This window comes from Symsagittifera roscoffensis, chromosome 5 (genome assembly GCF_963678635.1).
Source record: "Symsagittifera roscoffensis chromosome 5, txSymRosc1.1, whole genome shotgun sequence".
NCBI classification, from domain to species: Eukaryota; Metazoa; Xenacoelomorpha; order Acoela; family Convolutidae; genus Symsagittifera; species Symsagittifera roscoffensis.
The window spans coordinates 60,935,108-60,951,294 of NC_087066.1; the positions used below are offsets into that span (position 1 = coordinate 60,935,108).

The 16,187-nt window shown below is 34.2% G+C and overlaps 1 protein-coding gene across 1 annotated transcript; it reads left to right on the top strand.

Moving 5' to 3' along the window:
* The first annotated feature begins 286 nt into the window (after positions 1-286).
* LOC134845727 (long-chain fatty acid transport protein 4-like) lies at positions 287-9,419 on the top strand. The gene is made up of 5 exons (XM_063862785.1): positions 287-1,897; positions 2,835-3,017; positions 4,542-4,720; positions 5,157-5,341; positions 9,005-9,419. Exons 1-5 carry the CDS (start codon positions 641-643, stop codon positions 9,160-9,162), a joined length of 1,962 nt encoding a protein of 653 aa, XP_063718855.1. The 5' UTR covers positions 287-640; the 3' UTR covers positions 9,163-9,419.
* The last annotated feature ends 6,768 nt before the right edge of the window (positions 9,420-16,187 follow it).

The following is a 16,187-nucleotide window of genomic DNA, read 5'->3' on the forward strand; positions in this document are numbered from 1 at the left end:
TGTGTATAACATATAATTTTTTAAATATTTTTACTGTGTTTACAGTTTATACTTTCTGTTTCATTGTAAAAACTAGCGGAGTAGAATAACTTTTTCGGTTTTCTTTGTCTGTCGAAACATTGCCTTTTTCCAACTTACCTCACAACATTTGAGTTTCGGTTTTAGAAAAACTATTTTAACTTGGTCATAATGCAATGCAAACCTGTGCGAGGAGCAAAAATAACTATTCTGAAAACATTTTTTTGTACTAACAACCAAAAATTACGCATTTAGTCATAATAGCTTTATATGGACTGTGAAAACGATCATTTTGTGACTGGGTAAGGAAGAGCCAAAACTTATTGTGTCTTTATTATTTACAATTGCTTGGCCTAATATCTAGGTCTGTTCATCTATAGGCTCTGATACAAATGCGTTTCTGCTATTCCTGTTATCATCTCGATTGACCTTTGACCTTTGCAACTGACCTTCTGACCACTTGGTTGTTTGCTTGAAATGAGATAGCAAATTGTAACCAATTTTGGTTAATTTAGAACGTGCTTTTGTATTTATACGTACCATTTTCAAATATGTTCGTTTAAATGAACTATATCTCACTTTGACCAAAGCGCATTTTTTTAAACATTGATTAGTATATATAATGATGCTATATTCAGTTGTTATTATTTTTTCAGTTATTTTCATAATAACTTGGAATCCAATTCTGTCGTTTTTTGCTTCATTTCTGGCTTTTAATGTGCTCGGAGGATGGAAATATAGCAAAACTTTACCGCGAGACCTCTCAACAATTCGAGTTTTTATACACCTAAAATTAATAATTTCACGATACGAAAAGGCCAACTTGACTATAATCGAGTGCTTTGAGAAGACTGCCAAGAAGTTTCCTACTAAGGCTATGTTCAACTTCGAAGGACAAACACAGACTTTTTCATTGGTCAACGAACAGGCTGAGAAGATTGCGAGTTTCTTCCAAAGTGTTGGCGTTAAAAAAGGAGATTGTGTTGCTCTTTTCATGGAAAATTCCCCGGACTTGGTGTCGTTCTGGCTGGGATGTGCCAAAATTGGAGCCGTGTCCTCCCTCATAAATTTCAATTTGAGGGAGAAATCTCTAACTCACTCTATAAACACATGTAAACCAAAATTATTGGTTGTTGCATCATCTTTTGCTCCAGATATTGCCCACATTTTAGAAAGTTTAGAAATTTCGGGCAAGAAAAATTCGATTTACGTTCACGATGAAGGATTTAAAAAACTGCAAGGTTCTGACTTAGGACCTCGAGGCGATGTTTTTTCAGACGAGTTTGAGGGTTTCGAAAACATTTCGGAGAAGTTAGTCTCTCAAACTGGAGGTTATATTAGACCGAAGCTTCATTTGAGCGATCTTTTGATGTACATTTACACATCAGGAACGACCGGATTGCCAAAAGCGGCGAAGATTACGAATTATCGGTTCATGAACATGGCTGTCGGCGTCGGCTATTTGAACAAAATAACCAAAGATGACGTTTTATGGACGCCTCTGCCATTATACCACAGTAACGCAGGTATACTTGCAGTCGGCCAGGCTATATACAACGGAGCAACTGTTGCGTTTCGCCGAAAGTTCTCAGCTAGCCGATTTTGGAACGATATCACTGAATCAAAAGCAACGTGTTTTAACTATTTGGGCGAGATTTTGAGGTACATTTACAAGCAGCCGTACAACCCATGCGAGGAAAAACATCAGTTGAGGACTATTTTTGGCAATGGGTTGAAACAGCAATTGTGGTTGGACATCAAATCGAGGTACAAAATCCCGCATATTTGTGAGATTTATGGGTCGACCGAGGGCAACTGCAACCTGGTGAACTTTGACGAGACGCCCGGAGCCTGTGGGTTCCTGTCAATCATTTTCCCCAAGGATTGGCTCTTTTCAAATTAAACCATCAAACAACAATCTAGCTTTTTATATGTCCAAGTACATGAAATGAATCAAAGAAGGGCTCTTTTCCAGTCCCCCCTTTCAAAATACCGAGTTTTATGTTTTTTTTACGTGTTATTACGGCTAAATGCGTGATGTTGCGCTGTTAAGTATGAAGAACAAATCTGTTCAGTTGTCGATTTGTTCACCACGCCAAGTTTCATTGCATTATGACAACGTTAAGTAAGCTTTTCAAAATTGAATTTGAAAGGGGGGGGTTCATCAAGGATTCGACCCCCTCAACAACCAAAGGGTCCCCCTTTTGGTATTATTCTGATATATCCATTTTATAGGCTGACCAACCCTAAAAGTTTTCTAACGGCGCCTTTGACGCCAATATATACTAATGTTGAAGGAGAGTGCGCGCCAAAAAAAACGCACTTTTTTGGTCAAAACTTTCCAAAAAATGTCCAAATACAGCTTTTTGACCTATTTTTTTTAAAAAGTTTTACCAATTTTTGTAATAATCGGACAGAAAAAGAGCTCTTTTCACTTATAATTCGGGGAAAAAACGTTTAATTTTTTTTCTGATGTGCTAATAAAAATTTTGGGCTCTTTTCCAGTCCCCCCCCCCCTTTCCAATTCAATTTTGAAAAGTCTATTTAACGTTGTCATAATGCAATGAAATTTGGCGTGGTGAACAAATCGACAATTCTGAACAGATTTGTTCTTCATACTTTGCAGCGTAAAATCACGCATTTAGCCGTAATAACACGTAAAACAAATATAAAACTCGGTACTTTGAAAGGGGGGGGGAACTGGAAAAGAGCCAAATTTTGGGTGTAAAAGTAAAAAGATCCGGCTCCAGTGAAAAAATGGGAAGTTCATACAATATATATAAAAAAGAGCCATGGAGTCAAGACAATATTTTCTGAAGGACATAGTCGGAATCTACCTAATGAAGTGCGACGATGAGGGAAACCTCATCAGGGACTGGAGGGGGTTGTGTGTGCAGTCGCAGCCTGGAGAACAGGGGCTGGTAGTGGGCTCCATTAAGGAGAGTGACCCAACTAGGCGGTTCGACGGATACTTGGGCGAAAATGAGACCAACAAAAAGGTTCGATTTACCACAATAACTGGTTGCTGTTCAAGTTTGACATATGCAGTTTTTTTCCACTTTCCACCGAATTTCAACATATTTCCGGGTTTTCCCACCAATATTTCAAAGTCTTTTGTAAGTTTCTAGCAAAATTATCCAAATAGTGTTCCGGTCACAATAAAAGCATTTTTACAGAGCATTTTTTGTTAAACATGTCGTTACACCATGAAGTTATTGCGTATGCGAGGTGGGGAAACGGAAAATAGTCAATCAGATTTGTCAGTATTTGTTTTTCAAAAAATGCTCAATTTTTTGACAACCCAGGAAACTCAAGCTCAAATGATCCAAACGGGTGATAACGAACCTCTAAACTCAAGTTAGAAAAAAATGATGGTTGGTGCGAGTTGGTACACGTAAAAATGAATTTAATGAAAATTGTTGAAAGCTGGGAATGAATTAAAGAAATGTAAGACAGACACTAAACGCTTCATAGGTGAAACAAAAATGCTCGTATCAGGCCGAAGCCTTGAATGGATCAAGACTGCTCGTAAAAGCGCAAAACCTACCTTGAATGTTCCGACTGCAGATTAATGGCTAAAGTTGGGATCAAATTTTCAAAAACAAAAATGTTTCGCATTTTTCAATTTTCTTGATTTTTTTTTAAATGATCCTCCTACACGCTGTATAAAAAACATTTTATTAGATTTTGCATTTGGAAAAGTGTTAAGTTGGCTAAAAAGCAGGCTTCAATTAAGTTTGGAACCATATCTAGGATGAATTAAATCTCCAATTACTCGTTTTTAGCACAAAAATATTATGCGTTTATGACTCCAAAATGGCTCAAATATCCCAAAAATGACAAACTTTAAAGCCCCATTGCTTTGGAAAAAATGATCACAAATGGACAATACCTTTCAAATAATATCAAAAAAATTCCGTCAAAACCTGCTACTTCACACCGAGCACAAATAAAAATCACACCGAGCCCAAATATTCCGCTTTTTCTTCAAAAATTGGAAAAAAAACAAGTTGAATGCCTTAATTCATTTCTGAACGATCTCTCAGGTAGATTTAATATTTGTCTACGCGTTAATAGCACAAAACATGTTGCGCGTTAATTATCACAAATTGGCGATTTGGCAACCTTTGAACACACATACTTTTACAACAAAAAAACGACCACAGTTGAATATCTTTTTAAATTTGAGCTCAGCACAGCCATAGTTTTTGTATGATAATTTTTCAAACCAAAAATGTCTAGTTGAAAAAGTCGAAAGGTGTTTGGGTAAAAATCTCTGAATTAGGTGAAAAATCTTGACTCTGGCTGCTTGTTGCTTTTCTCAGGGCGCGGCTCTTTTGTAGTATTTAACGGAATTGTTGTTTTTATACTTGAGAGGTTCCAAGTTTGCTCAGGACTATAACTAGAATGAATACTTTTAGTTATCTGCTCTAACTCATAATTTATTATTGCCAATCTACTGTATTTTAACCCATTTTAAATTCAAATATCTAACTTTTTGGATTTTATTTCAACTTTGTAAGGTAGCGCGTAACGTGAAGAAGAGGGGCGACCAGGCATTTGTGTCTGGGGACATTTTGTACATGGACCAGTTGGGCTATGTCTACTTCAAGGACAGAACCGGGGACACTTTCAGGTGGAAGGGGGAGAATGTGTCCACGTGTGAGGTGGAGAGTGCACTTGCGAGCTCCGTAGAACACAGGTACTATCCAAAGCCCCCCACTTCATGGCTGTCTCCCATTATAATCCCCCTCAGCATAGCATAGTAGCAAAAAAATTATAACCCCCCCCGCCCACAACGCCACAACAAGAGTGTTTTTGCATTTCGTGCATCATAATTTGCCGAGGGGATTATACTGGAAAAACAACCTAGTTTAAAGAGTCTAAATAAAATGATTAGAATTTTTTTGAATTAACCCTGGCTGGAATTAGCCATGGATGGTTTACGTTTACGTTTAGGAGAGAAACTTCAAAGTTGCAGGATGTTAGACCCGAGAAAATTCAGTCTTGATTTATTTGGAGGGGGAGAAATTGTGGACACGAGCAGAATCTTTAGCTCGTTGTTCAGCAACCGTTTTAAACTTTATTTAAATTTCGATTGCTCATCACTTTCGTAGTTTTTCATGTTGTTCATCTAGAGACGTGATCGTATATGGAGTGGAGATTCCCGGGACGGATGGGAGGGCGGGAATGGCTGCCATCGGGAATGAAGACGGTCACGTGGATATGTGTCGTGTATCACGTGCCGCACTCTCTCTTCCGTCATACGCGAGACCAATCTTCGTACGACTGCTGAGAACGAGTGCCGACAGCCACATGACAGGTCGTGTTATCTTGAAAAATTCCCTCATGGCAGAACAATCTAGTGACAAAAAGCTATTGCTGCTCATCAAAATTCAGTTTTTACGAGGGGGAGCCGAATACTGTGCAAGTAGCACAGAATAATCAGACCATAGTCTTACACATTAGAGTCGCTTCGTGGTGAGATGAAAACAGCTGAACAAAAAAAATAGGCATAATCGACATTCATAGTAAAAAGGCCAATTGAAAAATAGTTTTTCAAAAAAATGAAAGGAAAACACAAAAAAATTGTTAAAAATTGAAAAAAAGCTCCCAATTTTATTGCAGAAAATTTTTGCATTTTGAAGTTTTTGATCGCCAAACTGGCGCTAAAACACTCCAAAAATTAACTTCACTAAAGTAAACATAAGTTTTCACGGTTTAAACTAACCAATAATAAGCTTTTGGAAGCCTGCTTAACCTCGCCTTATTAGCCTGAAAATAGACTAAAAATCAAAAATTTCTAATTGATTTTTCTCGACACTGACATTTATAAATGTTGGTCAAATTACGACTGAAAGAACTTTAATATGATATCTTACTCGACCCATTCCGATCATTTTTTGTTGTACCTGATTTTGTGTGGAAAACAAAAAAAAAGAAAAAACTTAAATCACATACGAATAAAAGTTCCTCCACATGTTTTAAATGGCAGGAACAAAATCTTTAAAATAACGTGAAAATTCAGTTGGCGTTTTTTGCAAATACAAAAAAAAAGCCGTTGCGTCATGGGAAACTTTCGGTCTTACTGCTATAAGCTTAGTTCCTATCATTTTGATTGAAATCTAAGAGGAAAGCATTCGGTTGGTATACAACTAGAGGGTGGTCGCAAATACGTGCAATCCAATCCAAAAACATCTGCTGAAAACTTAGAGCCATAGTGCAGAATGTTTGAAATTGTGTTTAATTATGATTCTTCTATTTCATTCACCACCATCATTACTCAAATACGTTCGGGAAAATATCAAAAGAAAAACCCCGGGCATTTTCCTAGGTGTGTTCCAACCAAACATTGAATCAAAACAAACAAACAATTCAGTTATTGTTTGATAACATATTCCCTGGAAAAAAAAACACGCCTTAAATCGTTTTGAAATTGAGCTGACTTCAAGCTATTTGAAACAAACATCTCGTAGCCTCATGTAAATTGATTCAATGAGACATAATTTGAGGTTTTCATTCTTCTTTTCGATCGTTGAGAACGTGCCAGAGATTCTCGATCGGTGGAAAATTTCGGAGAATTTGAGCTGGACACTTTGAAGAACTGGAAAAGTTTCTCTTTCTCACTAATTGAGTGGCTTTGCGCCATCATTTTGTAGAAACCATGTGCCATAAAAAAACAATTTGCCAATGGTTTGCAGACAGATTTTTAGTGGCATATAAAATGGCCAAAGTATAAGCCAGCCGAAGTATCAACCAGCAAAAATTACGTATGTGTTTTTTTAAAGTTATTACAAAAGTTCCTTATTTTAAAGTTATTACAAAAGTTCCCAGGTTGACAAAAATGCTAGTCATACAATTTTCATATATGGAAAAATGCTAATCATACGCTTTTCATGCAATTCCATAAGTACAGAAAATTGCATGAAAGGTCTATGATTAGTATTTTTTCATATATGGAAATTGTATGACTAGCATTTTTCCATAAACCAAGAAAATTGATTTTTTACATTTTAATTTCCCAAAATTTTTTGGTTGTGTTCGTAACCGAACACAAATAACATAAGCCTTGGTTACTCAAACGTAATAACCAAAGATTTGGCCGTCTCGCTTTAAAAACGTATTGGAAACAGCCTGAAATGTCTCACACAAATGTATAACAAAAGTAACGAATATAACAAAAGTAACGAACTTTTAAATTTTGGCAAAAAGTTATGACAAAAGGAAAAAAATCCAATATTAGTATATCCAGGACTACGTTATACACACAAAAAAATTGAATTTTGCATGCAAAATTTTTTTTTCAAAAAAAGTTTTTTGTGTACGAAAATCAATTTGCATTTGAAAAAAAAACAAAAAAGTTTTGGGGCAATTTCATCAAAAAAAAAGCTAGTCATACATTTTCCATAAATGGCAATCGTATGATTAGCATTTTTTGACAGAAAGTTTTTCTTTTTTATTTATTACGATACACCGAATTTTATGCCAAAACAAGAGAAAAGTTTTTCGAAAATTCGACGACATCATTTTAGCAAAATGTATAAAATTTGTATGATTAGTATTTTTGCATAGATTTAGTTTATGGAATTGTATGATTAGCATTTTTGGTCTAGGGAGGTCAACCCGGGTTATGCGAATTTCATTGATGTGACGTAACGTTTCGGCTGAATTATATACTCCGCGCAATTTTGATTGGTTTATATTTCGGCTGGCAATGTGGAAAACAAAGTGATACAATTGATAGCTACTTAGGCTACCTATTTTGATTCAGTAATCGTGTTTTGGTTATTGCTGGTAACAAAAAAAGTACTTGCAAAATGAACTATATATAACAACAATAAATACGTTGAATTCCAGTAAAATCACAAAGCTCATAACAATTTTGGCATCAAATTTTTAATATATGAAAAACAGGTGCAACTGAAGCTAGAAACTTTGCCCGGGTTCAGCCACAGGCATTCAACCTGACGGTGTTGACTTTAATGTCTGGGTATTAAAAAAAATTTTCGAAGAAAAACCAAAGCAAATGGCGAATGAAAAGTTGAACTAATTTGATTTTAAATGTTAATTTCGATTTTTTCAACTTTTTCAAAGCGAAGTCCCATAATACCCACACTAGTAGCAGTAGTCAATTTGTTACCATGACATTGATATAAATTAGAAAAACTAACACGAGATTCTAATTGCTCCAAAAGTTTCCTACTAACTTATAATTTGTCTCAATATAGAAAAACCTCGTCGATCATAAAGTGACTCATGCATACATACGTTTTCGAAATTCAGCAAGTCATCCATACTTACAGCTAGCTAGTTATTTTTTGTAATTTCTTTCTGATTTTATTGCAAATTTGGCCATCGACCTCCAAAATCTCGAAGAAAAATGCCAAAAAATAAATAACACGAAATCTTAGTTAATCAAAAGATTTCATCATTGAAAGATTGAACGCAAAGGATGTTTTGCTTGACATCGACCTCATAAAAAGTATTAATGGACAGTTATTTTGATTGATTGCAACCTAGCCCGTTTCTTTTGGAATTGTATCTATATTACTCATAAATTCATATTTTCGTCAACACTGTATTAATAAGGAAGTTGTAAATTTGAATTTAGACGACCGCACCTTTTTTAAAACTCTTCTACGTTGATTCTAGCAAGAACGGGATATTTTCATCGATTTATATCATTGATATAGAAACTCATTTTAAACATATTTTGGATCCCAAAATACTTCATCTGCTCTGCCTGTGGCAATTAAAAATTGATTGGAAAAAAAAAAATGGGAGTGGTAATTGAGTATACAGATGAATGAAAATGAAGTTTTCTCGCCACGATCAATAAATCTGTCAATCAAATTTTTTTGTTGAAAAACCGCGGTCGTAATTCAAAACAATTTACAAGATTTTGTCATATGGAATATCGATATGCAAAAATCGATAGTAAGTTATTAATTACTTATTTTGAATCTACAATGTTTTGTTTATTTAGGTACGTTCAAACTCAGAAAGGTAGAGTTGCAGAAAGAAGGGTTTGACTTGGAGAAAGTTCACGATCCGATTTGGTTCTGGAAGGCGAAAGAGAGCAAATACGAGCTCATGTCTTTCGACACTTATACCAACATCATTCAAGCTAATACCTCTCTCTAAATGGACAGATAAACTGTTTTTTTTTTCACTTCTATTTTTGGGCTTTGGGCGTCAATATGTCTCAATGTGCCGTGGTCCCCAATATAATCACTTTGAAGGAAAATGCGCGCCGAAAAAACGCGTTTTTTTGGCCAGAACTTTAACAAAAGTCCAAAAAACTATATCAGCATCTGTTGCGTAAAATACAATTATTCCGGTACGATATGTAATTATAATTTTAATTTGTAAAATTGAAATAATTTTTATTGAAATAAAGTGCAAAGTATTCGTTTTTTCTTAAAGTGCTTTCCATTTTAATTTGGCAGATTTTTAATGATTTACAGATATTTAACTGGCCCAAGTTAATATCAATTTTACAAGTTTCAAAGGCATAAAATTCGTCAATTCTGGGTACAAGTATAATAGCTGAAAGAAGCATGAAAAAAAGAAGCATATTAGGTCCCTGAAAGAAGCAAGTATGAAAGATGGGTCCCACAATTTTTAAGAAAATATCAAGAAAAAGTCAAAAAACAAAAAATATTGAACCTGTTTCCGAACACTTTAAGCACGAAAAATTTCTTTCGGTGAACCATCTAAATTGAAGGAACTCAAGTATTATACTTGTACCCAATTCTGACTTTTTAAAAATGATTTAAAGTAATAACAAGCACCAATTTTTCTGACATGATTATGAACTATATTTTTGCCATTTAAAGACGAGCCAGAGTTTTGCCAGCTTAGGTGGATTACATTGGAATGAGATGGTATCAAAACGGGCACAAAAAACAAAAACAGCCCTCGTGAATGAAAGATTTTTTCTAGAATATTCTATTTTTACGTTGAAACAAACGAGCCCTGGAGCTCAACGAGCATTGCAAGAAGCTAACGGGCATCATAAACACAAAGTCGATGGTATTGCGGCTATTCTGATTGCAACACAGATTAAGTTGTTTATTGCAATTCCATGTATATTGTGATTGCTTGTTCAACAAAAGCAATGCAATTACTAGATACGAATTATGAAAAAATTGACAAACATTTTTTTGACATTTTTCGGCTGAAAATTTTTTTCAGCTAAGTTAAAATTGTGTATTGGTACCTGATAAATTTTTGAGTGAATTAAAAATCACGCATTTTGAAAAAAAAAACACCAGCTGTAGATGGTTATAGGCCAACAAGCCCAACGGCCAACAAACCGAAAACGAAAATAGGATTATCGTTCCTGCAAGCCAAAAACTAATATTAATATGAAAAATAACAGTTTGCCTTTGTTGTTATACAATTGTTACTTAATTCTGATGTAAATTAGTAAATTACGTTATTCTGACGTGAATTCGGCTTCATGATATGGCGAATTGTTGAGCAAACGCCACTATATATATTTTTTTATAAATATATATACAGGGTGTTTTCAAAACTTGCTTTTATAAATCATCTCTGATTTCTCGAATATTTGGGTCATTAAAACGATGTTTTTCGAATTTTCCGAATTTTGATGATGTGACTCCTTAATTTGGATTGTTTTTTGTTCACGCAATTTTCGCGATTTAATGAAATTTCACCACTTTTTGCGCTGAACAAGCTACAATTGTGCTTAATGAAAACAACCGGATAAAATGGATTAAAACAGAATGTTTGGCAAAAAATGACGAAGACACAAAATGCTTAAAATTCTACCAGTTTTTTATGTTGTAAATTTTAATGCAAAAATCAAACAAAATTTACACCCTCTGGTTAATTCTTTTGATTCATAATTAAGGAGGGAAGCAGGGTCAATTGTAGTTATTCTTACATCAATTGACTTTGTTTATCTCCTTAATTTTGAATCAAACGAATTGGCCCGTTTTAAAGATGTAATTTTTGTTTAATTTTTTGCATTGAACTTTACGCCATAAGAAGCTGGTAAAAATCCAAGCGTTTTTTATCTTCATCATTTTTTGGCCGAACGTAACCTAGTTTGAGAAAAACGATTTTAAAGATTCGTTTTTCAGTTCATTTTATCGAGTCGTTTTCATTCATCACACTATAGTAGTAGAACAAAAATCAAAGAAAAGTTAATAAATTGCAATACATGCGTGAAAAAATCCAAATCCTTGAATTAAATCACAATGACTTCGTAAATTTTCTTGCCTACTGCAGTTTTTGTGAAATGAGAGAGTTTTTATAGAAAAAACACGTTTTGAAAAAACCATGTAAAATATTTTGCAGTTCTTTTAAAATTGATTTGAACGGTGAGATTCAATTTAAATTTCAGTGTCAAGTTTGAGATATACTGGTTCCAAATTGTGCAATTGATGTGTACATTGAAGATTAAATTCAAGGCACAAATTGTTGGTCACAATTTGGCTGTAACTTCATTTTCAGCCATCCGTGGTAAAGATATCTACAATGAAACCATATATTTTGCCAGCTTTTCTTTAATTTTTTGGTTAATTACTCTCGTGAAACAGGAAAAGTTATCGCGTCCTGCTTTATGATTCCGACCACTGAAAGTGGAAAGGAACTTTTTCTTCGGTTGTGTTCTATTATTTTTTCTATTTTTTACAAGCAAAATTGAATGCAATAAATAATAATGCAATAAATAAGCAAAATTCGGAAGGGTTTGAGTGCTATATCATACATAAGCGTTTGCTGACCTAATTTGGACCATATTTAAAATTTCCAAATAGTCACTCAGAGTTAAGAAAAACTGATTTGAAATTTTAGTTTGTCGGTCTAGTTTCGAGCAAATAAAGCAAACAAGAAAGCATATAATATGAAAAGAAGAATTAAGAAATTAGTTTTATTCCGGGAATACTAGTTTATGAAAATTTTTGTAGCACTTTCTTGACTATCAGAAAAATTGTAAAATTGAAGAAAGTTACAAAATTGTTATGAGTTTTTTCAACTGTATTTTTTCGAAACATTTATAATAGAGACGCTTGTTAAAAATTGAACGCAGCTTTCTTATAGGCTTTCATTAAGATCTTGTAATAGTCGAACGAACAATAAACATCACAAATTGCGAAAAAAAATTATAATTTTAGTTGGTGATCGGAACTTTCTGTGCCACGTAAACAGCAACTGGCTATCCTTGTTCTTGCTATCTTGCTATGTTTGTTCGTTTTTGACTTCCACCAACTCAGTTTTTCGAAGGTTTTGATGCCTTAAAAAACAGTTTGCTCAATTTTGTACGTGACGTTAACTTAATGAAAAATTTTTTGCTCTTGGGGAGAAAGCTAAGTTAATTATGTTGCAGAAACGAAATTTATTAAATTCAATTTTTCCATATCTTTTTAAAAAAATTATCCAAAGCAAAACCTCTCTAACAAATTAAAGTTGACTCGCACTTTAGATCCAACAAGAGTTACTCTAACCATGTATCAAATAATTTCACTTATAGATGAAATTTCACTAGTGATCGCTTACATGCAGTGTGGGGCTCATTTGAAAAGAGATGAGTGAGAAAAATCTTTTTGAAAAGACTTATTGAAAAGAGAGCTAATAGGAAATGACTAGTTTGAAGAAACAAAGAAACAACTTAAAAAAACAGACCTTTCTTGGAAAAATGATAAAATCCATTGCACAAAAACAGCCGAGAAACACAACAACAACTAATAAATGAACGCTCACTAGTTACCGAGTGGCCAATCAGTCAAAATCTTTTAGACTTAAAATGTCAACGCGAAAAAATTTACACTATATATAGAAGCCAGGATTAGTAAACTTACAAACTACAGGAATTAATCAAAAAAATTTGCAGCTACAAGAAAAATTGCTATCAGCACAATATTTTGATATGAAACCAATAAGCAAACAATACAAGCAGAAAAGCAATAGTCCGAACGATTACTCAATTTTTGCCGGAAAGAAAAATATTTTGACCTAGTGGGAAAGAGCCTGGTTATTTTTGAAGATCATTAAGAGAACAAGTTCCACTTGCGAAACAGCAGAAACAGTGAAATACAAGATAGTGAAGAGCTAAAGAGACATTTTTTTGAAAAAATCGATAAAAAATTTATTTAAATAGTTGATAGTCTAAGATAATTTTTGTAGACAGTTTGAGAAAACAGTCCGAACCTTTCAACGAGCAGCAACTAAGCTGACCACATTTAAGTCAACACCTGCTAAGCCAAAAACAAATTTACAGACAAAAGTTTCTGAAACTGAAATTTCTTACGGCCCATCCATCTTTAAACGAACAAAATCTTTAAAAAAATTATGTACGCAAAAGGAGCGTACCTAAGTATATAACCTAAGTCGAAACTAGTTGTAAAAATTCGAATCCAGTTTTGATATATTCGCAAACTAAAGAACAACCTTCACTTAATATAAAAACTTTTGAAAACAGAATAAAAACCCAGGTAAGGGTTCTAATGAAAAACCGTTCCAGATAACATAAATGCCTTGAAAATGAAACCGGAAATTGAGCCGAGAGAAATTAAGACGAAAACAACTGACCCGATAAAAACTTGATTTTTTCCTATCAGTGTATTTCAAAAAAATGATTATTTTTACCCACTCGGGTTGAACAAAAATGCTAGTCTTACAATTTTCATATATGGGAAAATGATTTTCATACCTTTTTAAATTAAATTCCAAATGTACGAAAATTGCATGGAAAGTCTGGTAAGTGATTTTTGGAAATTGTATGGAAATTGTATCATTAGTAATTTAAAAAAAAGTTTGTCAAACTATTTTTGGGTTGTGTTTGTAGCCAAACAGAAGTGACAAAGCTCGTGGTTACTCAAAGCTAGTGCTCTAAAGTTTAACAGTCTTGCGTGTACAGCGCATTAGAAATGACCTGAATATTGATGACTTACGCAAACAAAGTAACAGAAAGAGCGAACTTCTAGATTTTGGTAAAAATTTCAAAGATGGTGATTTTGTGAAATAAAAGTTTTAAATAATTATGCAGTGACCGAGGTATACGAATATGAGCTCTTTGATTGTTTTTGCAAAACAAAATCATCTAGCAAACCTGAAAATTAATCCAATTTTTGTGTATCCAGGACTACGTTATGCACACAAAAACTTAAACTTTGCTTGTAAAAAAAACTGCTTGGAAAATATTTGTTCGGTTACATAAATCATTTGCGCTTTGATACAAAAATACAAAAAAAGACGAAAAAAAAAAACGAAACAAGATTTTTTGAGTGGCCATGAAAAAATGCTTGTCATACAATTTCCATGATTTAAAAATTCTATGCTTAGCGTTTTTGCCAAGAATGTTTACTTCAATAGTTATGACGATAAACCAAATTAAGAAAAAAAGTTTTCAAAGTCAATACACTTTTTGTATGAATAGCGTTTTCGGTCTATGGAGTTCAACCCGGGCAACAAATAATAATTAGTTATTTTTGAAGTTTCATGAAATTAATCTTGACAGCACGAGAAATTAAATGCATTTATTTTTATTTTCTTACAAAAAATAAACGAGAAGTTTTCGCTGGAAAAAGTCTGGTTCACGATTCCAAAACTTTTTCTCTCGCAAGTGTAATAACAAAATTTGAAGTAGTTTTTGCTTCTGTTTAGATGTAGGATCAGCCCTTTTTTAAACTAAATTAACGTTGTGGAAACTTTTTTAACACCAAGAAAACAAGAGAACTCGTTTTCTAGAAAAAATATTTGTATATTGCAATTGTATTGTTCAAAAAAATGAGTTATTGTATACTTTCCGAAGACAAAGAGAAATTGGATGTAGGCATTATTGATGGTAGACTCTGTAATGGGTTGCCGTAGTTCAAATTTAATTTGCGTTCCTTGGTGGAGATGATATTTTATATTTAGACAAAAACTAAAATAATCAAAGTGACTTCTTTTTTAGTTATAATTTTGTTCGCTCTGAATTTTCTTTTGCTTCTAATCTGTAGCACTTTTTTTTCTTCAAATCAGTTACACTACCTCTTTTTCAGCAAGACTCTCTTGTTCGTCCGTGTTCTATGCTCTCTCACGCTTTTTCAGACAACGAAAGGTCCGCGGAGCTGGCTTGGTGGCCATTGGAAGACTGTGAGTGCCGATTATTGCCTGATACAACAAAAATTCATGAAAACGCGTAGGTAACCGAATATAAAACCTTTAAAACACCTGAAAATTTTATCTAGAATTTACAAAACCTGACAGTTAGTTAGCAACTATGAAAATCTGGTACCCGCACTGAATGCCCATGGATTATAATCGATTATAATGAATTCCCGAGACAAAAATAACCCATTATAATCCATTAATGATGTAAAATTCAGATCACGTGTTGCGATTTTTTTAAGTATCTAATAATGACCTTCGGTATTTTAATTAATACCAGTTTAGTTACGACCATCGGTCGATATGAACAGAAGTTCAGTTGTCCTTTTAACGTTCTTAATTCAACTACTTCCTTTTAACGTTTTAACCTTTAAGCTTATGTACATACTTTGTACATAGAGAACCATAGAAGTAGAATAGTTTATTATGGCGCAGTCAAATGATTCGAACGTGTGTGGAATTCCCCCCTTTTGGCCTAATCACACTCTAGAGCCACCGCATGCCTGGACCCAATGGAGCGACCAATTCCAATTGGCGATCATTGCGAAAGAAAATCTGGATTTAAAGAGCCTACATGGACCAGAGATACCGGAGACGCAAATTCCAATTTTGGAACAAGCAACAAGCAGCGAGTCGGACGCGGAAAAAGCCAACAGATAGTGCAGGAACGAAAGCACAATGAAACAGTACGAATACGCAGAAGAGAAACGGATCAACGAAGAGAAGAGGAAATTTAATGGAATGAGACGAACGGAGGCGGACAAAAAACTGCGATCAATTTTATTTCTAGCCCTAGGGAGCGAAGGAAAAAGAGTTTTTACACAAAAGAACCCGAGAGTCAAGATTCTAGCAATATCGTTCTCTGAGTTCTGGACTCTACTAGATACTAGACGCAGCATTGAACAAACCGCCCAATACCACGTTCGAAAGATATAAACTACTAAATCGGAAGCAAAAAGATCGTGAGTCGTACGAACAATTCTGGGGAGCACTGACGGACCTAGCCAGCACGTGCAACATCAAGGAATCTGACGAGGCGGAAT

What these genes read in the sequence shown, in the direction of transcription:
- LOC134845727 (XM_063862785.1), top strand. Translation starts at nt 641, where the DNA reads ATGATGCTATATTCAGTTGTTATTATTTTTTCAGTTATTTTCATAATA. An exon ending in GCGAGCTCCGTAGAACACAG is followed by an intron (nt 4,721 to 5,156) that starts GTACTATCCAAA and finishes TTGTTCATCTAG; the next exon opens with AGACGTGATCGTATATGGAG. An exon ending in TGCCGACAGCCACATGACAG is followed by an intron (nt 5,342 to 9,004) that starts GTCGTGTTATCT and finishes TTGTTTATTTAG; the next exon opens with GTACGTTCAAACTCAGAAAG.